This window comes from Bos javanicus, chromosome 24 (genome assembly GCF_032452875.1).
Source record: "Bos javanicus breed banteng chromosome 24, ARS-OSU_banteng_1.0, whole genome shotgun sequence".
In the NCBI taxonomy this organism is placed as follows: Eukaryota; Metazoa; Chordata; class Mammalia; order Artiodactyla; family Bovidae; genus Bos; species Bos javanicus.
Window position 1 is genome coordinate 33,204,258 of NC_083891.1, and position 26,569 is coordinate 33,230,826.

The following is a 26,569-nucleotide window of genomic DNA, read 5'->3' on the forward strand; positions in this document are numbered from 1 at the left end:
AGGACCGCACTTCCGGTCGGTGCCCTGGCCGGAGGCTGGTGGTCACTGTCACTCTTTAGTAGCAGGGCAGCTCCCGGGTGTGGCTTCCTCTGGTCAGGCTCTACGATGACCCTGAACCACCTCTTTGTCTGCGCGAGAGGGCAGCTGGATCAAGTTAAACGGAATCAGAGTGCGTGGACTGTAAATAAACAAGCAGAACAGACTCTGTTCATTCATTATTTCCCGGAGTGGATTCTAAACTGAGATGAGATGTGAGACAGAAAATGGCAGGTTTAGAGAACGGAGATTGAAGGAAACGGTCGGGTTTTGTTTTTATTACAGTTGTCGGTAGGAGGCGGGGCGAGGAGTGTGAAATTTTGTAAAATGTATTATGTAACATGGAGCAAAAATAGGATTGCGTAATAAACGTTTTGGTTCAGCTTTTCATAATGTGACCGGAAAAATCCGGAATAGGTAAATCTATGAAGACAGAAATCAAACTGGTAGTTGCCAGGGAACAGGGTTGGGAGGAGGCAAACGAGGAGTGATTGGTTAAGGGGTAAAGGGTTTTCTTTTGGGTGATGAAGCGGTTTTGGAACTTGTTATCGTTGATAGTTGGACAGTATTGTGAATCTGTTCAATGCCACTGAATTCTACACTTTGAAATGGTTACACTTTACCTCAGAGAAAGAATGTGTGAACGAACCGTTTAAGTGTTTTAGGGGTAAAGCAGATAGAAACCACAGCGAACAGTGGTGAGGACGAGGTCGGGAAGCTTAAGGGAGCAGGGTAAAATGCCAGGATGTTAGATGGGTGATCCATGTGGACCTTGAAATTTACCCAGCAAGACGGCAGGGCTTGGGGTGGAATGGAAGAGTGTGAGTAGGTGCTGGTCTTCAGAAAATGTGCAGATTGTAACCCAGAAAGGTCGGTAGATCCTCTGCTTCGGAATCTTAGGGACAGGCAGAGATGTCAGAGGACAGCCTTATAGCAGGAGTCACGTTTTGGTAGATGTGCTGGACAAAGCAAGGCGTGCCAGCTGGCTCCCCTGCCTCGCACACCAGACAGAAATGGATAGTCTCAGAGGACACTCAGGCTTTACTTCAGACAGGGAAGAGAGAGGGCAGGCTGTGGGGACAAGGGAAGTTTCTTTATCCTGAGTTGGAATTCCAGGTTAGAACAGAGTTTGTGAGTTAACAATCTTAATGGTTGGGTCTCAACAGTTAAGGTATATACTTGATGCCATCAACTATGTGCTCCTTAAAAGGGAAGATAGAAATTTACAATATTTACAACTTACATTTACAAATATTATTAATAGGACAAATGTGGTTTACCAACAACAGCATGTTGTTGCATGTTACTTGTTTTTTTGTTTGTTTGTTTGTTTAGTCCTATATGATGCTGGGAGGGATTGGGGGCAGGAGGAAAAGGGGATGACAGAGGATGAGATGGCTGGATGGCATCACTGACTCGATGGACATGAGTCTGAGTGAACTCCGGGAGTTGCTGATGGACAGGGAGGCCTGGCGTTCTGCGATTCATGGGGTCGCAAAGAGTTGGACACGACTGAGCGACTGATCTGATCTGATCTGATATTAAATAGTGAGTTCTTGAATGGGGTAAAGGGCATTTTGCTGTGAAATGAAATAAGTACAATGTTTAAAAGATTTAGTTTCAGTTTTTACTCCTATCATCTCTGCTGATAAACTCACTGGTGCTCAGCTGAGATGAGCTAGTCTAGAATTTGTACTCCCTAAGCACATGGAGAAGGCAATGGCACCCCACTCCAGCACTCTTGCCTGGAAAATCCCATGGACAGAAGAGCCTGGTAGGCTGCAGTCCATGGGGTCGCTAAGAGTCGGACAGACTGACTTCAACTTTCACTTTTCCCCTCCAAGCAATGGAGAAGGAAATGGCAACCCACTCCAGTGTTCTTGCCTGGAGAATCCCAGGGACAGGGGAGCCTGGTGGGCTGCTGTCTATGGGGTTGCCCAGAGTCGAATACGACTGAAGCAACTTAGCAGCAGCAGCAGCAAGCACATGGAATCAGCAGATTCTTCAGTCTCTAAAGGGAACAGAATTAAAATTCTTTACTCTTTATTATTGAAATTAGTTGTCAATTTTGAAAGTAATCGTTTCAACCAATCAACAAATATTCAATAACTACTTACAACATTGCTAAAGTCCTGTGGGAGAAGAAGAAAACTATGAGATATAGTTGGAGAGATAACATATTCACATAACAATGTTGAATGACAATACAACACTTCTATCTCAAAAGAGTGCATGATTAATTGCCACATGACAGGTATAGACAGTGAATGTTTCAGGATTCTTTGCTGGTTGGAGAAATCTGGAAAGGCTGCATGGAGGAGGGGCTACCAAATTAGACAACCAATTTGGAGAGAAGCTATAAAGCTAGTTTAGCTGGAATGAACAGCATACAACTAGGTATAAGGGTAGGAAAGTCTATTACATATTTAGTGATGACAGAATTTTCCTAAGTTTTCTAGACTGGGGTGTTATAGGTTGGTTAGGTTTAATTGGGACACAGTGAGTTTTGAACCCTATGTAACCCATTGCCATTTTCCTTCTTTCTTTCTTTTTTTGACTGCACTGTGTGACTTATGGGATCTTAGTTCCCCCAACAGGGACTGAACCTGGGCCATTGGCATTGAAAGCCTGGAGTCCAAACCACTGGACTGCTAGGGAATTGCTGGTTGCCATTTTCTAACAACAAATATTCTGTTTTGTCCCCTTTACTGCACAATTATTTTTTAAATTGATATAAAGAGTTGGACATGAATGAACTGAACTGAATGTTCTGACTATAAAAGATAAAGGGAGAATAATTTTTAATAAAATATATATTCTTGATTGCATTCAGATAAGGTATCCCAAGCAGTAGAAAGAAAATAGATGAGGTACCATTTCACACCAGTCAGAATGGCTGCGATCCAAAAGTCTACAAATAATAAATGCTGGAGAGGGTGTGGAGAAAAGGGAACCCTCTTACACTGTTGGTGGGAATGCAAACTAGTCCAGCCACTATGGAGAACAGTGTGGAGATTCCTTAAAAAACTGGAAATAGAACTGCCTTATGATCCAGCAACCCCACTGCTGGGCATACACACTGAGGAAACCAGAAGGGAAAGAGACACGTGTACCCCAATGTTCATCGCAACACTGTTTATAATAGCCAAGACGTGGAAGCAACCTAGATGTCCATCAGCAGATGAATGGATAAGAAAGCTGTGGTACATATACACAATGGAGTATTACTCTGCCATTAAAAAGAATACATTTGAATCAGTTCTAATGAGGTGGATGAAACTGGAGCCTATTATACAGAGTGAAGTAAGCCAGAAGGAAAAACATAAATACAGTATACTAACGCATATATATGGAATTTAGAAAGATGGTAACAATAACCCGGTGTACGAGACAGCAAAAGAGACACTGATGTATAGAACAGTGTTATGGACTCTGTGGGAGAGGGAGAGGGTGGGAAGATGTGGGAGAATGGCAATGAAACATGTAAAATATCATGTAGGAAACGAGTTGCCAGTCCAGGTTCGATGCATGATGCTGGATGCTTGGGGCTGGTCCACTGGGACGGCCCAGAGGGATGGTATGGGGAGGGAGGAGGGAGGAGGGTTCGGGATGGGGAACACATGTATACCTGTGGCGGATTCATTTTGATATTTGGCAAAACTAATACAATTATGTAAAGTTTAAAAATAAAATAAAATTGGAATAATAAAAAAAAAAAAAAAAGAATAAAAAAAAAAAAAAAAGAAAATAGAATGGTAGTTCCCATTCCCAGGGGCCCAGGGGGATCAGGGAAGGGTGGGGGGAAGTCGTTCTCTGGGTGTAGAGTTTCAGTTTAGCAGGATGCAAAAGTTCTAGAAATCTGTTGCACAACAATGTGCATGTAATTAACACTGCTATACACTTAAAAATGGTTAAAATGGTTAGATAGCAAATTATATGTTGATATTTTTAATACAATAAAAATGTGAATTTTAATACGTAAATATATCTAAGTGGATTTCTTTTCATTTAGTTTGCTCAGGATTCAGTGGGGTAGCTCTGAACATTTTTCTTTCAGTGCTAATAGACTGTTGTGAATTGTTCTGTCAGCTGCTTTTCTCCCTTCTTATACCATTTTCTACCTTTTTACAAGGACTACCCGCTCTTGCTCTACAGGTGGTCACAGCCCTAGAGAACCTTATTCCTCCCCCCACATCCTGGAGAGCTGGCCCCGCCCACCGCGAGCCTGAGCGTTCTTGAGGAGGCGCTGCCCCTTTAAGAGGCGGGCACCGGAGGCGGTCGCTGCGCAGATTGGCGGAGCTCGCAGCCACGTGGCGGTCCTGGCAGCAAGGGCTGTGGCCCGGCCTTGGTGGCGGCAGTGGGGCTTCTGGGGGGTCCCTGGGAAGGGGCGCAAATTAACAGATGTGCATGAAGAAGTGTCTGGTCGGCCTCACGTTTTGTACCTGCTACCTGGCTTCTTACCTCACGAACAAGGTGAGGAGGGGCGGGTGCGGGGTGGTGATGATTGCCCGTGGGGGATCTGAGTCCCCACATCGTGTGTGCACCAAATACTGCCTCCCGATTTTTATCTGATTTGTTCCTGATGGTGATGGAGAAGAAGACAACTCTGCACGATGCTCTTTTAGAAGTAAGATTTGTTGGACGGTACTGTCCTCGTTTCTCGTGCTGTAATACGTCCTTTACATCTACTGGGACACTGGATTTTTGACTGGTGAATTCCCAGGGACCTCATTTTTGGACATGTGGACTACTTTTTCGGGAAGGGGAAAGCTGTTGGCCCCTGTTCCCTCTAGGAGGAAGAGTAGGAGAAGAAATCACGCACATTTTGCTCTCTCTTCTAAACATACCCCTGCCCCAGAACCACCAAGCTTCCAGAAGCCTTTAAATAGAAGATATCAGTCCATCTCCATCTCTGCCTCACGCCACTGATTGTCAAACCTATTTTTCTTGTGGCTCCATCCCAGGCATTTCGAATATTTAAGAGTTTTTCATGAAATTATTAAAAAATAAAACGTAAACTTAATTTTGTTTAATGTCATAAAACCCTATTGATGAAAAGTCAGAAAAGCAGTGGTACTATGTTTTTGTTTTGTTAGGAGGGAGCCTTGGGTTTGGTACCATGTAGAGAAATGTTAGATCCCTGTGAGCTAGTGTGGGACATCACCCCTTGTCCTGGACTCCGGGGTAACCACCAAGCCAAAGTGATGATAGGGTGCTCAGGACCACCTTTCCCCACTGTAGGATCTCTACTATTCTCTTTCCACTCCCCCTTGGGGGGGAAAAAAAAAGCAAACCAAAAACCGTCTTTCTCTGGAAAAGAACTACTAGTAAATAGCAATGAATGAGCATTTATTGTCTTCATGAAGGTTGTTCAGGATGATGCAAGACATGGTCCAGATGCAAACATAATCTTTCCCTTGTCTCAGTGTTACAAATAAAATATCAGAGGAAAGTGGAAAGGAACATATTGCCTTAACATGAGTAAATAGGCTTCAAAGAAGAATGAAGGTCCATCTCTAGGATATATACACCAGAGCACAGGCAGATAATTGACTATACCTGTGATATTTAGGAATTCATACAAAGGGAATTACAGGTTGATTAATCCATGGGGGAAAAAAATAGAAATGTAAACTTGCATAACACCAGTCTACTGCGCTTTTCAGATCATGTGACAAATCAGTGGAGTACTTGGTTAAAGCCATTTAATGGTCTTTAGGCTTTTAAAAAATTCTTAAAGTGTTCCATCATAGAAAAAATAGAAAGATACCCAGAAAGACAAAATATAGTTCTCTTGTTCGTAATGTGCTATAAATTTGGTTAAAAGACATAATAGAAATACAAGTTGATCTTAGTTGAATTGGCTTAAAAAAAAAAAAAAAAAAAAAAACCTTAAAAAACACACCTAATGTGTTAGATACCTGAGCAGAATTAGTTAGAAAAAAATCCCAAGAATGCAAAACCAAACAAAAGTGGAAGAAAACAAAGGAAAGAACGAATAGGATAGCAAACACAGAAGGCAGTGAATTTTTAGGTAAACTGTGCAATAGATAAAGTGGATATGCTGAAAAAACCGACTGTGTCCAGGGGTTTGTCGTTTTCTCTGGAGTTGCCACAGTTACAGCATGGCACTTCCAAGGTCTGGGAGTGCTGAGAGGGATCAGCTGTCCACAGTATCTGGCCCAGCTGTTGTGTGTTCCACTTTGTTCCATCCACAGCTGAGAGGTGGTCAGGCTTCTGGTGACCCTGCGGAAAGCAGCTCCCCTCACCCCCTTATTAAAAATTTTACTGGAGTATAGTTGTTTTACAATGTTGTATTAGGTTCAATTGTACAGTGAAGTCATTGAGTTATACATATGCTCATTCTTGTTCAGCTTCTTTTTTTCATATAGGTTATCATAGAATACTGAGTAGAGTTCCCTGTGGTCTATAGTAGGTCCTTGCTGGTTGTCTATTTCGTATATATGTATATGTTAATCCCAAGCCTTGATTTATCCCTCTTCCACAGGTTTCTCTTTTCAGTATCTGTAAGTCTGTCTCTGTTTTATAAGTTCATTTGTCATTAAAAAAAAATACATTCCACATATGAGTTATAGCATATGATACTCGTGTCTCTTTCTGACTTCACTCAGCCCCTCTCTTTAGTATAAACTGGAAGGTCATTGTTTTTCCCCACTGTGTGATTTCTTTGGGGAGGAATAAAAAAGGCCTTTTTGAAACTTGAGTGTATTTATGTTTCTTTAGTAGGGATTTCCTTGATTATATGGTCTATCAATTCTCTATAATTTGAAAATGTCCATTAATTTGATATTTGTTTTTCAGTATGTCCTGTCTGTCTTGAAATTTACCTACCCTACATTATTCCAAGGGTGAGTATCTTTTATATACATTTGTAGGAAATGTCCAACTAGCATTATTAAAATATTTTTAATGATTGCATAGATTTTTCATTAGATAGACATACTGTAATTTATTTAGTCCTTCTGTTAATGGCATTTAAATTGTGCCCCCTTTGGGGGGTATAAACACAACAATATTACTAGGGTTTTAGTATTTTCTTATTAATTTAATGAATTCTTCCTATTTTAAGGATGTCAACAACTTTTTTGTCATATTTATTGAAATTTGTTTTTTTTTTAATTTATTCTTTGCCATTTCATTTTGTTTAAAATTATTTTGATTATTTGGACTTTTTAAGTGACATTATAGACAATTCATTATTTGAACATAGGAATGAAGCAGCAGAGAGAAACACAGATGAATCCAGAATGTGGTCTTGTAAACTGAGGGACGCTATTATTAGAAAGAAGACAGAAAATGGTGTAGACTCAGGTCAATAGAGTAGATACTGTAGCAACAGCATAGAGTGCTTTGGTGTTCACATTTCCGTCTTTTAGCTTAACTACCTGCCCCCCAGCTTTTTAAAAAAATTTACTTCCCTCTTTTACCTTAACCACCCGCACCCCCAGCTTTTTAAAAAAATATTTTATTTTTATATTGATTGTTTCTTTTGTGATGGCTACCATTGCTTTTAGGGGCTTCCCAGGTGGCACTAGTGGTAAAGAACCTGCCTGCCAGTGCAGGAGACATAGAGATGCAGGTTTGATCCCTGGGTCAGGAAGATTCTCCTGGAAGAGAGCATAGCAACCCACTCCAGTATTCTTGCCTGGGAAATCCCATGGACAGAGGAGCCTGGTGGGCTACAGTCCATGGGGTCATGACTGAAGTGATTTAGCATGCACCATATACTTATTCTTCTCATCACTATATCATATAGATAGTCACCTATATGTCACTAAAACTTTTTCCAATTCTTAGTTATTATCTGTTTATTTTAGTGTATGGTTCCAATGTGAAGAAATCATTCTCCTCATGGTTTTTATTTATGCTAGCCCCACTTATTATATTTTGTTATATAATCCTTTATTTTGCTTTTAGGTTGTTAATTTCATATGTAAGGTCATTTTCCTAGGGTCTATTTTTGAGCACTTATTTGTCAACTTTTATGGAAAGGGGCTAGTGCTAAATTGTTTTCTTTATTATAGCATTTAAATATGTGGTAGAGCACACCATCCCTCATTCTCCTCTTCTTTTTTTTTTAAAGTATCACAAATGGATACAGAGAAGCAGGGATAGACATCTTAATATCAATCAAGGTTGAATTCAGGACTAAAAGCATTAAGTAAACAAAGAAATATGTGTTACAATGCTAAGCAATGCAGTTCAAAATGAAAAGACGCATTGTAACACTAGAGCATGGAGTTCAAAGTGCAAATGAAATAGGATGAATATTTGTCAACCAAACAACAGAGCATCATCTTTTGTCAAATAAAAATGGCAAGACTATCAGGGATAAATAGAAACATTCTACTAATAGGAGACAAACTTACTACTATTTTTTCCCATGACAGATCAATTGGACAAACAAAAAACTAGAAAAAAATATCTCATCAATAGTGCAATTAATAAATATCAGACTCAGTATCTTGAAAATAGAGATTATGTCCCCTTTTAAAATGCCCATAGAATATTCACCATGAATAAAACATCAATTATTTCCTAAAGAGTCGCAATTATACAATCCCAGTGCAGTAAAACTAGATCTCTACCTCAAAAACATGGAGAAGGAAATGGCAACCCAGTCCAGTGTTCTTGCCTGGAGAATCCCAGGGACGGGGGAGCCTGGTGGGCTGCCGTCTATGGGGTCGCACAGAGTCGGACACGACTGAAGCGACTTAGCGACCTCAAAAACAAAAGTCCTACCTACAAAGGGCTTTTGAACACATAAAAAGATATTCTTCATTCATGAGAAAATATAATTTTATACTGTGTTGAGATATATTTTTACTAACAAGATTTGACAAATAAAATTTTAAGATTTGATAATATAGTGTTGACGAGGATGTAGAAAGCAGGTAGGTGCTCTAGGGATTTTCCTGGTGGTCCAGTGGTTAAGACTTCACCTTCCTATGCAGGAGGTGTGGGTTTGATCCCTGGTTGAGGAGATAAGATTCCACATGCCTCTTGGCCAAAAAGCCAAAAGAAAAAACAGGATCAATATTGTAACAGATTTAATAAAGACTTTAAAAATGGTCCACAACAAAACAATTAAAAAAAGCAGGTACTCTCATGCTCTCATACATTGATTATAGGTAGAAAACTGTTGATGTTAATAATTGGCACACTGTCAGTGATTGGCATTTTGGTAGAATATAGCAATATGGCAATGGTTTGAATCCTTCAATCCAGCAATTCTACTTCTGGGAATCTACCCGACAGATTTACTTGCATTTATTTATTTATTTATTTTATTTTATTATTTTTTTTTACTTGCATTTATTTAAACAAAATATTTGCAGAGATATACATGTGAAACATTGCAGCTGTTGGTGACAAGCATTTTTAATCAGCCTAATTTTCATCTATATAGAATCAATTAAATAAATTATATTGTATTCCTTGTGGAATACCATTCAAACGTTTAAAAAAAGCAAGGAAACTCTTGTGTATTGAAAAGGAGAGATCTTCAAGATTTTGTTCCCCATTTAACGGGGAACAAGAGAAAGTCCAAAACAGTGTAATACACTACCACCTTCTAGAAATGTGTGTATGTTTTCCTCATTTTAAAAGATTGGGAATTCCCTGATGGTCCAGTGGTTAGGATTCAGTGCTTTCACTGCTGTGGCCCCGTGTTCAGTCCCTGGTCTGAAAACTAAGATATTAAAGCTGCCTGGTGTGGCCAAAAAAAAAAAAAAAAAAATCAGAGGACTTCCGGTAGTCCAGTGGTTAAGACTGTGTCTTCCAATGCAGGGGGTGTGGGTTTGATCCCTGGTCATGGAGCTAAGACCCCACATGCTTCCCGGCCAAAACATAAAACAGAGGCAATATTGTAACAAATTCAATAAAGACTTTAAAAATAGTCCACATCAAAAAAAAAATCTTAAAAAGGTGAAGACCCTAATAAGAGTGGTTACCATAGGGAAAGATGGGCATGGTGCAGAGAGCAGACAGGGTAGGGGAGAAGATTTATCATCACTTACTCTTTTATGTTTTTTAATTTTTTGTTCCTTATCATATTATCACCAATATGTTGTTTCGGGTGAACTTTACAATCACTGTCAAGTTTCTCCCTAGTAGTTCATAGCAAAACTTTAAAAGATATCATCCATGATTGTGTATGTTTTGGTCAATAAAGCTGGGATATTGTTTTCTCCTTTTCCGACCCTGATTGCTCTTTCACTTCTGTCCAGGTCGAGGGACTTAGGGAATTTAGGTGGGAAAGGATGTTGTTGTCACCTGAATTGCTTTTTACCCTCCTTCTCTGTGGGCTTCCCCCGTGGCTCAGTGGTAAAGAATCCACCTGCCAAGTAGGTGACGCGGGTACGAAGGTTTGATCCCTGGGTCAAGAAGATCCCCTAGAGAGGGAAAGGGCAACCCCGTCCAGTATTCTTGCCTGGGAAATCCCATGGACAGAGGAGCCTGGCTGGCTACAGTCCATGGGGTGGCATAATACTTAGACACGACTGAGCAGTTCAACAACAAGAAGCTTTGCTGGAGCGACTCTCTCTCACCTGTGAGCCATTGTCCATTCTGGGCCTCCTACTTTGGACAGGCATCTGTTCAGATTTGTTGGGTTGGCCAAAAAGTCCGTTTGGGTTTTCGTACTGTTGCATGGGAAACCTGAATGAAGTTTTTGGCCAACCCAATACTTTCTCTAGGAAAATTTACCCAGCTCCCTAGACTAGATCAGTTGCTCCCTGCTAGCGTGTTTTGTGCTACCTGGTACTGTTCCCCTTAGGACTTTATCACACCTTATTGTATTTACTGGTTCATTCGCTTACTTCCCACTGCACTAGGGTTTCTCAGCCTCAGCACTATTGATGTTTTGACCTGGTTAACTCTTCTGAGAGGCTGTCCACCATGTTACAAGGTGTTTGGCAGCATCCTGGCTTCTACTTATCAGATGCCAGTAGCAATGCCTCCCCCACCCCCAGCTGTGACAACCAAAAATGTCTCCAGATACTGCCAAGTGTCCCCTGGGGGGGAGATCCACACGATCGAGATCCACTGCTCTAGACCAAGCTGTTGGAGGACACAACCCCATGTATTTCCATGCTACCTGGTGGAGTCATAGAAGGCTCCACAAGGGAGACATAAAACCTGGATCTTATAGGATGGGCAGGTGTCCTCCAACACAGAGGAGATGGGAAGACTTTATGGGTCAAGAGGACCACATGTGCAGACTCTAAGAAGTGTGAAACAGCCTGGCACATTGCCAAGGCTGTGGCCAGTTCAGTGTAGCTAGAATGTGGCTGCCACTGGCAGATGAACAGGAGCTGACCCTGGGGAGGAGCGGCTGCAGGTCCTGGGAGGCTTGTGTGTCCCATGCAAGTGACTTTGTCCTTTAGACCAGGGGTTCTCCACTGTCATGTCCCAACGCGTGGATGTGTTGTAATCACCTCTGGAGGTGAGATGTCTCAAGTCATAACTAAAAATAAGGTTTTGAAATTTATGAATGACTCACCAAAAATAGAGTAAAAGCAGTTACTGCAGAACGGGATAAAGTTGTGCCTACAGTACCTGTCACACATTTGGCACTCAGTCATGTCTGACTCTGCGATCCCACGGACTGTAGCCAGCCAGCCTCCTCTGTCCATGGAATTCTCCAGGCAAGAATACTGAAGTGGATTGCTATTCCCTTCTCCAGGGGATCTTCCCGACCTAGGGATTGAACCTGGGTCTCCAGCATTGCAGGCAGCTTCCTTACTGTCTGAGCCACCAGGGAAGACCCTATAATACCCATCATTCATTTGGCGTTTGCTGTACTTTCTGTACTGGGAGGCGAGGGGTGCTTATTTTGTCACCTGTGCCCCCCGCCTGAACTTTGCACTTGAAGAAATATGTCTCCTGAGAACTTCATGTCCCCAGGCATGTTGGCATAGCAAGGGGGCTGAGAGCTGCTGCCTGTGACATCAGGAGGAATCAACTGTTCTTAAAACAAGTGAGGAGCACAATTAGGTTTGCATTTTAGAACAAACCCTTTGGCTGCATCATGGAAGATGGACAGTGCAGGGCAAGCCTGGAGAGAAAGCGGATCCGCTAAGGAACTGATGCTGTGGTCTAGATGTGGGATGATGGGAGGTTGAATTAGGTAGAGGGATGGAAGGGAAGGCTTCAGGTTTCAGAGCTGTTATGGGGATAAAGTCAATAGGATTTTGTAAGTAGATGAGGGACGTGATGGCAGAGGAGGGCTAGGATGACATCTAGGTTTCCAGTTTGGCTGATTAGGAATAGTAGGAGGATGGCCAGGATGGGGAAGGGGAAATTCCAGATTAAGTTTTATCATCAGGAGCTTGGGGTTGGTGTCAAGATGGCTGCATCCTGTGAGAAGGGGGGTTTGGGACTCACCAGTGCAAGGTCATGGAGACGTGCTGGCTGTGGGTGAGACTGTTCAGGAAAAGTCTAGAATAAGAAGAGGAGATGGTCAGTGTCAGCAGGGAGTGGTACCGCTGGACTTATAATAGCAGAGGTCGAGAAGGACAGGTCTAGAGCTGGGGTGATGATTCAGAGAAAGTGGTAGAAAAGAGTTGTAAGAAGGCTCACAGTTGTCAGTCAACACATCTGTGGGGGTGAACCATGAGACCGTGGCACTCTTAAATTCACCTTGGCCCTTTTCCTTTTCAGGTGGCAGACATTGGTTGGTGGACTTTTGCTTCATGTGTCATGGAAACTGGGCTGGGTGGAGATCAACAGCCGTTCAAGGTAGAATTGCCTCTTCTGTGCTTCATTCATGATTCATACCCTGCTTCCTTGTATGTTATTTGTATTGCATGGTGTTACATTGGGAAATACTCATGTTTATTTGAGTTGTATGATCTCTTAATTCCCTTCTAATCTTGAGATTCAATGGCTTTATAATCAAGTAGAACTCAAGTAGAGTTTTCCTGGTTAATGCCACTAATGTAATGTTAAAATAAATTGAGATATAAAAATTATAATGCCATATTAATTTAACTTTGTTTTAGATTATAGGATTACTATGAGTAAGTTATTAAATCAACTTTAAATTTGGGGGATACATTTTTTATTTTGAAACTATTTCCTGCTTACAAAACAGTTAAAAGTGGTATAAAAAGGTCCCATACTCTTTATTCAGATTTCCCAATTATTATTTTACCTTGCTTCTATTATCATTTTCTCTTGATATATACATATATATATATATATATAGTCATTTTTTTCTGAATTATTTGAAAGTAAATAGCAGATTTTCTTTAATTCTAAATTGCTGAGTGTGTATTTCTTAAGAGTAAGGATTTTCTCTTACATGACTTCAGTAGTTATCAAAATGAGGAAATTAACACTGATACAATAGTATTATCTCATCTGTAGACCAATATTTATTTTGCCAGTTTCCGTAATAATATTCTTTATAACCCTCTCCACAAAAATTCTGATCCAAGGTCCAATTCAGTCACACATTGTTGTTATGATTCTATTAAGACCGCTTTTCAAATAGATTTAAAAGAAATGTCAAAGACCATGACGTTTTTCAGCCAAAATGATCATCTGAATTGGCTATGTGAATCATAGATAAATCCTCACATAGGTAAATCCTCATGATTCTTTGAGAACATCATGCCTCACCTGAAATGATGTAGAAAATGAAAAGAAAATGAAGTTAAGATTTACATAAATTAGGTAAATATCCCAGTTGAATGATCAGGCCAAGTCATTTGCTTTGTGGTCCGAGTTATCTGCCCAACTTCTCCATGAAGATAAACTGCTTCCTTGCTAAGTCACCCCTTGGCTTAGCATACTGGAGAAGCTTTGGGAATGAGACCAGTATAAATATTAATAATTTTGGCTCCTCCTGAAAACATATAACTGGAGAGCAAAATACTGGTCTGAAGAGGTTTGACAAGGGTGAGGCCCTGGGAACTTGGGTGTGGATTAATTTCCCTGACCCAATTACATCATAGTTCATATTCTGAAAGAATATCCCACATGAAATGCTTAACTAATCTGAAGGAATAGTTCATTAAGTCATACTCTTGCATTTCCATGGTAGAGTGTTCTCTACTTGATAAAATACAGACTTCTGGGATTTCATAGGTGATATTGAGCACATGTCTTATACTCTGTTATTATGGTGGATAGTTCAGTGAGAACTGGGTCTCCATTTAAACAAATGTGGGTCCTGAATTCACAAAGCATGTGATAGTTCTATGATTTAGTTAAATAACAAAGCATTTGGACTCTGAATAGTTGAATGTATTCCTCCACAGAAGCAAGAGAATTGGCTGTCAGATTTTAGACTAGGGTCTACCAGGGCTGATCAACATGGATCTTCCACTCTTACAGCATTCCTGACTATGATTAACTTGTAGTTTCTGATGAGAATTATTTACTTGTTCATGATGGTCATTTAAACATTACCTAGGGATTCCCAGGTGATACCAGTAGTAAAGAATCAGCCTGCCAGTACAGGAGACTCAAGAGACATGGGTTCAATCCCTGGATTGGGAAGATCCCTTAGAGAAGGAAATGGCAACCCACTCCAGTACTCTTGCCTGGAGAATCCCATGGACAGAGGAACCTGGCCGGCTACAGTCCATGGGGTTGCAGAGTCGGATGTGACTGAGCACAGGACTGGAAACATTACTTTACTCATATTTGCTTAAGAGCAATGCCATTGTTCATACTTAAACATTTTTTGGCATGTGAAAGATACATAACATAATATTTACTGTTTTAAAATAGTTTTAAAGTATACAGTTTGGTGGCATTAAGTATGTTCACAATATTGTACAACCATTACCACCATCCATTTCCAGAACTTTTTATCATTCCAAACAGAAACTCTGTATCTATTACATGATAGCTCTGGCATTAAAAAAAAAAAAAATCTTAAAAAATATAGCTACAGGACTTCCCTCATGATCTGGTAATTAAGACTCCATGGTTCCACTGTTGGGGGCATGGCTTCAATCCTTGGTGAGGAAACCAAGATCCCACATACCTCAAAGACTGGCAAAATAAAAAATAAACAGATGATAGCTCCCCTCTCTCTCTACCCACCCCAACCCCTGGTAAAGCTCTGTTGTTTTCTGTCTCTATGAATTTACCTACTCTGGGTACCTCCTTTAAATAGAGTTGTATGGTACTTGTCCTTTTGTGACTGGTTTTTTTCACTTGGCGTAATACCTACAAGCTTCATCCATGTTGAAGATTGTGTCAACATTTCCTTCCTTGTTAAGGCTTTTCATTGTGTATATAGACCACATTTTGTTTTTATACCACATTGTATACTGCATTTAGTGTATCCATTTATCCGTTGATGGATTTCTTCATATTTTTATTGCTTGTTTTTGGAGGGGGGAAGGGGAAAATGACTAGTAGAATTTAGTGAAGTCAAAGATACTCAAGATGCTTTCCTTGAAAGAAGTGGTTCTCAACAGAGAAGTTTGAGACCCACGAGACACTGCTGTCCCTTGAACACACATGCTGCTAGATGTTACCCATCTCAGAAGAATTGTCATCATATTTCTTTTTAGTCCCCTTGCTAAAGCTCCCAGAGACTTTTTTCAGTTTTATCCCCTGGACTTCTTTGGTGGTTTCACGGCCACACACAATATCAGCCCAGTTAAGCTTCTTGGCAAAGATTCTAGTGTCTTAGTTTGTAGTGGGTCTTGTGGTTGATAACGGGTGTCACAGCTCAGCATTTCCAGTCACCCCGGGCCCTGGGCAGAGGGGTGTTAACCAGGTAGCAAGTGGCAGGGACCCAGGCCCAGGGCTCCTTCATGGGCTGGGCGGAACTGGGTTTGTGTTTGCCGTGGCTGCTGTTTCCTAGCAGGCTTGGCTTTCTGATGATGTCAGTAGAGAACCAAAGTCCAGCTTTGCTGTGTGACTGGACTTGTTCGCTGTGTGACTGTGGACTTGTGCAGAGATAATGGAGGGTGGGCTCTACTCAGAAAGGAAACAACCCCAGGAAGACAGTTTGGAGTTCCCAGTGACATCATGGACATCCGCATCACCCATGGAGTGAAAGCGAAAGTCACTCAGTCGTGTCCAACTCTTTGCGACCCCATGAACTATACAGTCCATGGAATTCTCCAGGTCGAATACTGGAGTGGGTAGCCTTTCTCTTCTCCAGGGATCTTCCCAACCCAGGGATCAAACCCAGGTCTCCCACATTGTAGGCAGATTCTTTACCAGCTGAACCACAAGGGAAACCCCTCACCCGTGGAGAGCGGGCCCCAAATTGGTCCTTCTTTTTTTTTAATTGGAAGATAATTGCTTTGCAATGTTGTGTTGGTTTCTGCTATACAACAATGTGAATCAGCCTTAAGTATACATATTATCCTCTCCCTCTTGAGCCTCCCTCCCATATCTCCCTCCTACCCCTCTAGGTCATCATAGAGCACTGGGCTGAACTCCCTGTGTTATATAGCAACTTCCTACTATCTATCTATTTTACTCATGGTAAGCATATTGAAAAGCAGAGACATTACTTTGCCAACAAAGGTCCGTCTAGTCAAGGCTATGGTTTTCCCAGGGGTCATGTATGGATGTGAGAGTTGGACTGTGAAGAAAGCTGAGTGCCGAAGAATTGATGCTTTTGAACTGTGGTGTTGGAGAAGACTCTTGAGAGTCCCTTGGACTGCAAGGAGATCCAACTAGTCCATTCTGAAGGAGATCAGCCCTGGGATTTCTTTGGAAGGAATGATGCTGAAGCTGAAACTCCAGTACTTTGGCCACCTCATGTGAAGAGTTGACTCATTGGAAAAGACTCTGATGCTGAGAGGGATTGGGGGCAGGAGGAGAAGGGGATGACAGAGGATGAGATGGCTTGATGGCATCACTGACTCGATGGACGTGAGTCTGAGTGAACTCCGGGAGTTGGTGATGGACAGGGAGGCCTGGCGTGCTGCAATTCATGGGGTTGCAAAGAGTCGGACACGACTGAGCAACTGAACTGAATTGAACTGAAGTATATATATTTACCATGTGTATGGTCTTCCCAGGTGGCACTAGTGGTAAAGAACCTGCCTGCCAATGCAGAAGACATAAAAGACATGGGTTCAATCCCTGGGTCAGGAAGATCCCCAGGAGTAGGACATGGCAACCCACTCAAGTATTCTTGCCTGGAGAATCCCATGGACAGAGGAGCCTGGTGGACTATAGTCTAGTCTGTAGGGTCACAAAGAGTAGGACATGACTAAAGCGACTTAGCATGCACGCACCATGTGTATATATTTCAGTGCTACTCTCTCAATTCATCCCACCCTCTGCAAATTGGTCTTTAATAGCCTATGCCGTTGAGAGTTCATTTAAACTGTCGTTGTAGCCGGGAGTACAGGAGAATCCTAGATTCCCTCTCAAATAAGTCACAGAACCTAGTACCACGCTTCTTCCATTGCAGAGAGGCCATGACTGCTGTGTGGGTCAGCCTCTGGCCATGTCATGTACTGACTCCACTACCTGACCCGATGAAATTGTTCTTCTCCCAGATGTTTGCCCAGCACCCAGTTGTTATCACCGGGTGCCGGATGATACCCTGGGAGGCTCTATCTTGGGAAAGATAGCACTGGTTTTCAGTCACAAGCTTGTCATTCTACAGTGGCTCCTGCTGTTGTCAAACCTTTGCAGAACATTGCAGTGATTTTTCTAGCAGATGTTGGAAGGCCTGAGCGGGAGCTTTCTGTATTTACAAAATGTGATCCTGAATGAACATTGTGACCGGTTTCAGCTGACAACATTGTAGCACAGCGAGACCATGTCCTTCTGTTAGATTCTAGAACCGCTGCTGAGGACAGACTCAGTTGTAAATTCACTGGAGACGGTATTTTATTTAAAAATTATTTCTTTATTTTGGCTGTACCTTGGGGCATCCAGAGTCTTAGTTCCCTGACCAGGGATTGAACCCATGCCCCCTGTGATGGACGTGCACTTTCTTAACCACTGGACCATCAGGGAAGTCTCTCACTGGAGACTTTAGATGGCATCTCCCGGCTCCTGTGTTACCAGGCTGTATATTTAAATAAAAATATTTTGAGAGTAACCTTTAGCCTACTTGTCACTTTTTGTCCACTATGAGAAAAAAGTTTGACTCTCAAGGTTTTCAGTTAAGAGAAATTCTACGTTAGAAAAACAACAACCTGTGTCCTAATATCTTTGTGACCAGAGATTTCTAATAGATGAAGAAGCCCCCACCCCTTAATTTTCCACTGAGAGTCTTTGCTGGAGAACCTTAACAAATATCTTTGATAAAACCTGCAAATTAACTTAGCCCTGTCCATAAAGATATGAACAATGAGATAGCCAGCTAGGGTTGAGATTGTACTTCTTTTTAATTATTGATTATTTATTGGTTTTTCAGTGAGCTAGCCCATCTTTGTCAAAGCTACTGGTGGTCCAAATTTCCCAAATAGTGTTGAATGACTCGTAGTTTTCTAAAAAGTGATCTTTGCTCACAGAGGAAAGTTAGCACTCAGATTCATGTGTTTTTGATAGTCTTCCCTGTTGTTTTCGCTCCAGAGGAATACTTTACACATATGCATATGTTGGAATTACTTTAGGGGAATAATAAAGCCAGCTTTCAAAACTTCCACAGGAAATATGCTGCTGCTGCTGCTAAGTCGTGTCAGTCGTGTCCACTCTGTGCGACCCCATAGACGGCAGCCCAACAGGCTCCCCCGTCCCTGGGATTCTCCAGGCAAGAACACTGGAGTGGGTTGCCATTTCCTTCTCCAATGCATGAAAGTGAAAAGTGAAAGTGAAGTCGCTCAGTCGTGTCCGACTCTTAGCGACCCCATGGACTGCAGCCCACCAGGCTCCTCCGTCCACGGGATTTTCCAGGCAAGAGTACTGGAGTGGGGTGCCATTGCCTTCTCCGGGAAAAATGCTAAGAACCACCAAAAGAATAAAACAGGGAATAAAATCTGACTGGTGTTGGTCTGGTGATTGGGGTGGTACCTGGGGAGAGTCCAGGAGGCCGGTGATAGTAAAAGGACAAGATTTTTTTAAGTATCAGCTTTTTCGGGCTGCTTTTGGTCTTCATTACTGCACATGGGCTTTCTCTAGCTGTGGCACATGGGCTTCTCATTGTGCTGGCTTCTTTTGCTGCAGAGCAAGGCCCTCTAGGGCCCTTGGTTTCAGAAGTTGTGGCACGTGGGCTTAGTTGCCCCACAGCATGTGAAATCTTCCCAGACCAGGGACTGAACCTGTGTCTTCTGCACTGGCAGATGGATTCTTAACCACTGGACCACCAGGGAAGTCCTCCTGAAGTATCAGCTTTTTTTGAAGTACCCTTCACAAATACAATTTAAAGTTATTCAGAGTATACAGTGGGGCTTCTCAGGTGACTCAGTGGGTTAAGAATTCACCTGCCAATACAAGAGACACAGGAGACATGGGTTCAATCCCTAGGTGGGCAATATCCCCTGGAGTAGGAGATGGCAACCTGCTCCAGAATTCTTGCTTGGAGAATTCCATGGACAGAGGAGCCTGGTGGCCTACAGTCCATGGGGTCGCAAAGAGTTGGACATGACTGAGCGACTGAGCATGCACACGCACAAAGTATGCAGTGTGGTGATGTATTATATATGTATATACACACGCATTGTGAAAGATTCCCACCTTGCATTAATAAAGGCATCTATCACCTCACTTATTTATTTATTTTGTGAGAACAGTTAAGTTTATTAGCAAATTTCAGTGATAGGGTACAATGTGAGCAGTTGTAGTCACTGTATGATATATTAGATCCTCATAGAATACATTGTTCATTGTTCACCAATAATCAATACACATTATTCACCTTCTAGCTGAAAGTTTGTGTCCTTTTATCAGGAGTTGTTCCCCCCACTCCCTAGCCACTGACAACTACTTTTCTACTCAGTTGCTATTAAGTTTGACTTTCTAAAAAAAGGTGACCCATATAAGTGATACCATGAGGTATTGGGCTTTCTCTGGATGGGATTTTCTGACCTTTGACACTGCAGGCCATGCCCACACCACTCAGTGCAAAGGAATCTGCTGAACTCATTCATAATAGACTCACCATGTGGCGCTGTCACTCCCAGTCCAGACGGCCCTTTCTGGCCTCTTAAATCCATGGTATGAAATGTAAACATCCTTAGACTGTTATGTCTTGCACATTAACTTGGATTTGTAGTTCCCTGGACCCTGTGCATGAGCAAGGTGCTTATTTTCTTTCTCCCATCTATTAGAGATGAGATATGTACCTCTTTTATCCTGCCTCACTTCATATTTGGGGACCTCTGTCCATAGTGCTCAGTCATGTCCAACTCTTTGCGACCCCATGGACTGGGGCCCATCAGGCTCCTGTGTCCATGGAATTCTCCAGGCAAGAATACTGGAGCAGGTTGCCATCTCCTACTCCAGGGGATGTTCCCCACCTAGGGACTGAACTGATGAGTGCATTGCCATTTCCTACTCCGGGGGATCTTCCTGATCCAGGGATCAAACCTGCGTCTCCTGCATTGGCAGGCAGATTCTTTACCTCTGAGCCACCAGGGAAGCTCCCTGATATCTTGGGCAAGGGTTATTTTCAAGTTTGGAAACAGCTTTAGGGTCACTAGGTGTCAGTATAACACAAGAGTTTTTAAGAATTCAGCTCAAGGATCCTGCCAGGCTCCCATGAACAGATAAACTGAGTGTTTTCAGAGAGCAGATGTTCCTTCAATAATGCATGCTCTATTTGAAAAACAAGTGATTTAATTTAATTAGCCTTCATCTCAATAACAACAGTTTTAAGATTCATGCCAACAGACTATTGTTAGCTTCTTGCAAAATGCTTTATTCATCAGGGTTCTTAGGGACAGTAGAGTGTGCAGAAGCAGAAAGCAAAAAGTACACGATGCACACAAGATGCAACATTTGTGCTAATAAATCATGTAGGAAAAACTGTGTGTCACCACTCTTTTTAAAGCAGACCCCATAGCAAATAGTCCTTCAACAGAGTACAGTCTGCAATCTCTCTCAAAAGGAGTTGCTATGAGATCCCTCCTACACACACACACACATACACACACACATGCACGCATGCACGTCCTGGTTCAACAGCTCCCCAGAGGTCCTCAAACCACAGAGACTTCAGATTCTGCCAGGACCTTCTCAGGATTTAATCCTGTCTTGCCTCCTTTGATAGAACAATGCAAGGGTAAACCAGCATAGGAGGCCCAGATGGTGCCACCTTATGAATTAAAGGTGGAGAGGAGATGCTTCTTTGTTCCTAGTAGGCTGTTGAGTGTCTTGGAATCACGCAGTGTTGGAGCTGCCAAGGAGCATCTCCATCAGCTCAGGCTGCTGGCCTGAAAGACCGTGGGCTTAAACAACAGACATTAGACATTTATCTCTCACAGTTCTGGAGGCTGGGATGTCCAGGATCAAGGTGCCAGTGTGGTTGGGTTCTGGGGAAGGCATCTTCTGGGTTTATAGATGTTTGCTTTCTTATTGGGCTGCCCTGGTGGCTCAGTGGTAAAGGTTCAACCCCTGGGTTGGGAAGATCCCCTGGAGGAGGAATGGCAATCCACTCCAATATTCTTGGCTGGGAAATCCCATGGACAGGAATCTGGCAGGCTCCAGTCCCTGGGGTCACAAAGAGTCAGACACAACTTAACAACTGAGCGCACATGCATGCATGAACTCTTTCTTGCTGTATCTTAACATGGTGGTGGTGTGTGTAGGAAACAGAGAGAGGGAGATTGATGAAACAGAGAGAATAGAGGAGGCATGCTCTCGTGTCTCTTCTTACAGGGGCACTAATTCCATCTTGAGGGCCACACCCTGATGATCTGATTACCTCCCAAGGACCCTGCCTCCCTCCATCACACTAAGGGTTAGAATTTCAACATGTGAATTTTGGGAGGACATTAACATGCAGTTCATAGCAGAGAATAAATCAGTATAGGTCCTTGGAAGGCAATTATATAACCAGTTGCAAACTTTAATAGATGTATCTTTGAACAGCAATTCCACTTAAGGAAATGCATTCTGAATATTGTGAACATCATGAATATGAGAGGAGAATATAGTCAAGGATAATTACTGTGTTAGAATAGTAAAAACCTAGGCTGAACTTATATGTTCAGCCGTAGCATGGGATATGCTTGTGTGCTCAGTCCCTCAGCTGTGTCTGACTCTTTGCAACCCTATGGACTGTAGCCCACCAGCATAGGATATAATTATTAATGAGTTGGGGATGACCTTTTTGACATGGGAAGGTGTTAAGCAGGTTATAAAACAACCTGTATAGTTGGATCCAATTTTTGTTGAAGTATTTGTATATGTGCGTATGGGTACTGTTTGGAAAGAGATGAAACAAGGTATTAACAGTGGTTGTCTTTGGGTAGTAATTATAATTGTAATTATAATGTTTTTCTTGATAATCTGTGTTTTCAAAATTTTCTAACATGGAAGGCACCATTTTTTAATAAGAAAAAGAGATTAAATTATCATAGAAAACAAAATAACTGCCTCTATTCCAAGTTTCTAAGTTCTTGTCTATTGAAGAAAAACATGTTTGCTTTTTAATGCAGTTTTTTGTTGTTACGGTTCTAGGTTCCAACATGATTGTTGTAAATGTTTATTGAATTTGAAATTGTTACAGCTCCTCCACTGGGGCCATTTTAGAGAGGCAGACGACAGGATATAGGAATTTTTCACTTTCATCCCTGTCCTTGGAAACTGAGTAGCTGTAAGCACCAACAATTCTGTTCAGAGCAAAGTCTCTGAAGGGCTTGAGAAAAACAGAGGAAGAAATGTGAATTAGGGTCATGACTGCAGTTTCCTGATGTATCTTGTTGCTTTGTACCTAACTAGCAAGAGCAGGGAAAACTTTTTTTTTAAGTTACAAAAATAATTCATGGCGATTCATTCAGCAAATATTTGAGCATCTGTTGTATAAGCTAGATATTGTTTTAGATGTATGGGATAAACAAGGAATAGAACAAACAAAAACCCTTGCTTATGTTCTAATGGAGGTAGACAGACAAGAAACAAATGAAATGTAAATGGATGATGTGATAGGTGTAGAGAAAAATGGAGCTGGATAAGTGGATAGTGTGTATGTGTGTGTGCCTGAGTGTGGGCCAGTGGTGGGGTGATGGTTGTTATTTTGTATGGCATGCGTAAGAAGGATTCAGGGATAAGATGACTTTTGAGTAGAGATCTGAGTACATGAAAGAGTGAACCATGCAGGTATATGGAGGGTGAGGGCTACAGGCTGAAGAATATTTGATGATCAACAGTGAGGTCAATGCAGTTTTACTCCACTTATCAGTGGAAACATCATCATAGATATCTTTAAGTACTTCATCAACAGCAATAATAAATAATAAAGTACATAGCCTCCAGAAAAATACCAATTTAGATTCCCTGATGGCTTAGATGGTAAAGAATCCACCTGTGATGTAGGAGACCCAGGTTCAATCCCTGGGTTGGGAAGATCCCCTGGAGAAGAAAATGGCAACTCACTCCAGTATTACTGCCTGGAGAATCCATCCCATGGACAGAGGAGCCTGGCAGGTTACAGTCCATGGGAGTGCAAAGAGTTGGACACGACTGAGCAACTAACACACTCACACATATCTCACAGCAGTATATGAAGGCATTAATTTTATGACCCCCTATATTACATATCATTTTTTAAATATAAATTTATTTATTTTAATTGGAGGCTAATTACTTTACAATATTGTATTGTTTTTGTCATACTTTGACATGAATCCGCCATAGGTGTGCATGTGTTCCCCATCCTGAACCCCCCTCCCACCTCCCTCCCCATTACATATCATTTTTTAAAAACTGCTAGTTTCTTGGACAAAACTTGGTACATCATTATTTTTCAAAAGATTGGCTTAGGTTTTTTAAATTAATTATTTATTTATTTTTAGCTCTGCCGGGTCTTTGTGGCTACACTTGGGCTTTCTCTAGTTGCAAAGAGCAGAGGCTACTCTAGTTGCAGTGCATGGGCTTCTCACTGTAGTGCTTCTTTTGCTGCAGAGCACAGGCTCTAACTAGGCGGGCTTCACTAATTACCGCATGTAGTCTCAGCAGTCGCTGCGGCACACGGGCTTAGTTGCTCCCTAAGAACCAGGGATCAAACCCACGTCCCCTGCGTTGGCAAGCGGATTCCTGCCCACTGTATCACCAGAAAGTCCAGTATATCATTGTTTTATTTTAAAATTCTTGTAGTATAATGGATGTTGAATAATTTTTTGTATGTTTATTGGCCATTTGTATTTCTTGTGTGTATGTGGGTATGAGAGAGAGACACACACAGAAGCAGGAGAGAGAAAATTACCTATTTTTGTCATTTGACTATTTTTCTTTTTTCTTTAGGGGAGTTGGTTTTTCTGTCATTGATTTATAAACACTCATCCTACATCAAGCATATTAAACTCCAACCGGTTTTATGTGTTGCCTATATTTTTCCTGGTTTGTTAATCATCTTTTCATTTTCTTCATAATATTTTTGGCCATTTTATATAGGCAGATCTCTCCATCTTTCCTAGTAGTGTCTGTTCTTGAAGTTGTGTATGAAAACCCAGAAGCAGAACATTTATTGAATAGTTTTTTAACATGCCATGCTTTGCCCCGAGTGCTGCTTATTCATTCTCTTAGCTAATCATCTCAGTAGCCTTCTGAGCATTATTATCCCTGTTTTATAAATGAAAAAAGTGAGCTTTCACTGCAAATCAGCTTTAGAGTTGGGGTAAAAACCAACTAGCTTCAGAGTTGGAATATAGATTTGCTAAGTAGGAAGGTTTGACCATATTCTTTCTATTACATACAACCCCCTGCTCTGTATTTGTGCATCCTTCCTGCCCCCACCCCTAGATGACCTCTATGACCCCTGGATAGCCCCTGTCCTAGATGCCCTGACCTAGAAGACAGGGCACAGCCCACCCAGAAATGTGAGTGAAATCTGTCCATCTTTTAGAGCTGTTGGTTAAAGTTAGCTGACTGCTGGAACAGTCCTTGGAAGTGAAGAGAGTTAATCATAATTTCCAAGATTTGGGCAACCATGTGACCATATAAGATTATAGTCTCCAGTGCCCAGAACTAGATACGATTTCCATCACTTACTGCTGTATCTTCTGAGAAAAGAATCCTCAGTTTTAGCTGAGCTAACTAGGGTGTCAAAATTATAGTTTCCTTTCTCCCTGAAGAAAGGCTTTTAAAGAACTGCTTCAAGAGACGACAAAAACGCTAAGAAGCACCACCCTTGCAGCTCACGTCTTCACCTTGTCTACACACTGCCTGGAAGATCATGGAAGGTTCAGTTGTCCTGAATTTTATCTGCCCCAGTACTGTTGAAAGGTCTGACCCCTCCATATTGTGAGACCCCACTCACAGTTGTGAAAACTCTGGAAGCCAGAGATCCAAATTAGAATTCCTGAAGCAGCCTGTGTATATTTTTTTCTGGTTGAAGTCCTTTCTTTTTTTTTTTTTTAAAGTCTTTATTGAATTTCTTACAATATTGTTTCTGTGGTACAGTTTTTGGATTTTTGCCAACAAGGCATGTAGGATCTTAGCTCCCCAACCAGGGGTCTAATTGGCACCCCTTCATTGGATGGCGAAGTCTGAACCACATGACCACCCGGGAAGTCCCCTTTCTTTTTTTTTTTTAACAACAAAAAGAAACATGTTTTATTGAGAGAAAAAAATTCTACTCTAGTAGTAAGATATGGAGGAAAATTTAGTCAGACCTTATGCCATGCTCCATACTTAAAGTACTCACAGAGATAGATTTTTTTTTTTTGGCTTAAAAATAACACAAATTTATTATCTTACACTTCTGGAGTCTGAAAGTCTAAGATGGCTTCACTTGGGATGACAAATTTCTGGCTGTAAAGACTTTGCTACAATTGAGAGATTTTCCCTCATTTTTTGTGTTTCAAAGCTTTGCAGTACAGCCTTAACTTTCCAGAGGTCCCAGTTGCTTTTCAGAATCTGCTAACAATTTTTATGCAGAAAAAAATGTTTATTTGTACATATCTTCTAATTTTGCCTAAACTTTCTCTTTTTTAAAAAAATACACATTTTAAAAATGTTGGTGGTATTTTCTTTTTTTTTTAAATTTTTTCCATTTCATTTATTTTTTATTTTTTTAATATAAATTTATTTATTTTAATTGGAGGCTAATTGTATTGGTTTTGCCATACATCAACATGAATCCGCCACGGGTGTACATGTGTTCCCCATCCTGAATCCCCCTCCCACCTCCCTCCCCATACCATCCCTCTGGGTCATCCCAGTGCACCAGCCCCAAGCATCCTGTATCATACATCAAAACTGGACTGGCGATTCATTTCACATATGATATTATACATGTTTCAATGCCATTCTCCCAAATTATCCCACCCTTGCCCTCTCCCACAGAGTCCAAAAGACTGTTCTATACATCTGCATCTCTTTTGCTGTCTTGCATACAGAGTTAACATTATCATCTTTCTAAATTCTCTATATATGCATTAGTATACTGTATTGGTGTTTTTCTTTC

General features: G+C 41.5%; 1 protein-coding gene across 2 annotated transcripts in view; it reads left to right on the plus strand.

Moving 5' to 3' along the window:
• The first annotated feature begins 2 nt into the window (after window positions 1-2).
• TMEM241 (transmembrane protein 241) overlaps window positions 3-26,569 on the plus strand; it is a 124,763-nt gene continuing 98,196 nt past the window's right edge. The window contains exons 1-4 of one of the 2 annotated variants that reach the window (XM_061399762.1): window positions 3-2,906; window positions 3,788-4,509; window positions 6,859-6,905; window positions 12,721-12,798. In XM_061399762.1, the coding sequence (XP_061255746.1) occupies window positions 4,438-4,509; window positions 6,859-6,905; window positions 12,721-12,798 (197 nt within the window). In that variant the 5' untranslated portion in view covers window positions 3-2,906; window positions 3,788-4,437. The remainder of the gene's footprint in view (window positions 2,907-3,787; window positions 4,510-6,858; window positions 6,906-12,720; window positions 12,799-26,569) is intronic. The other variant, XM_061399763.1, reaches the window with a different exon arrangement.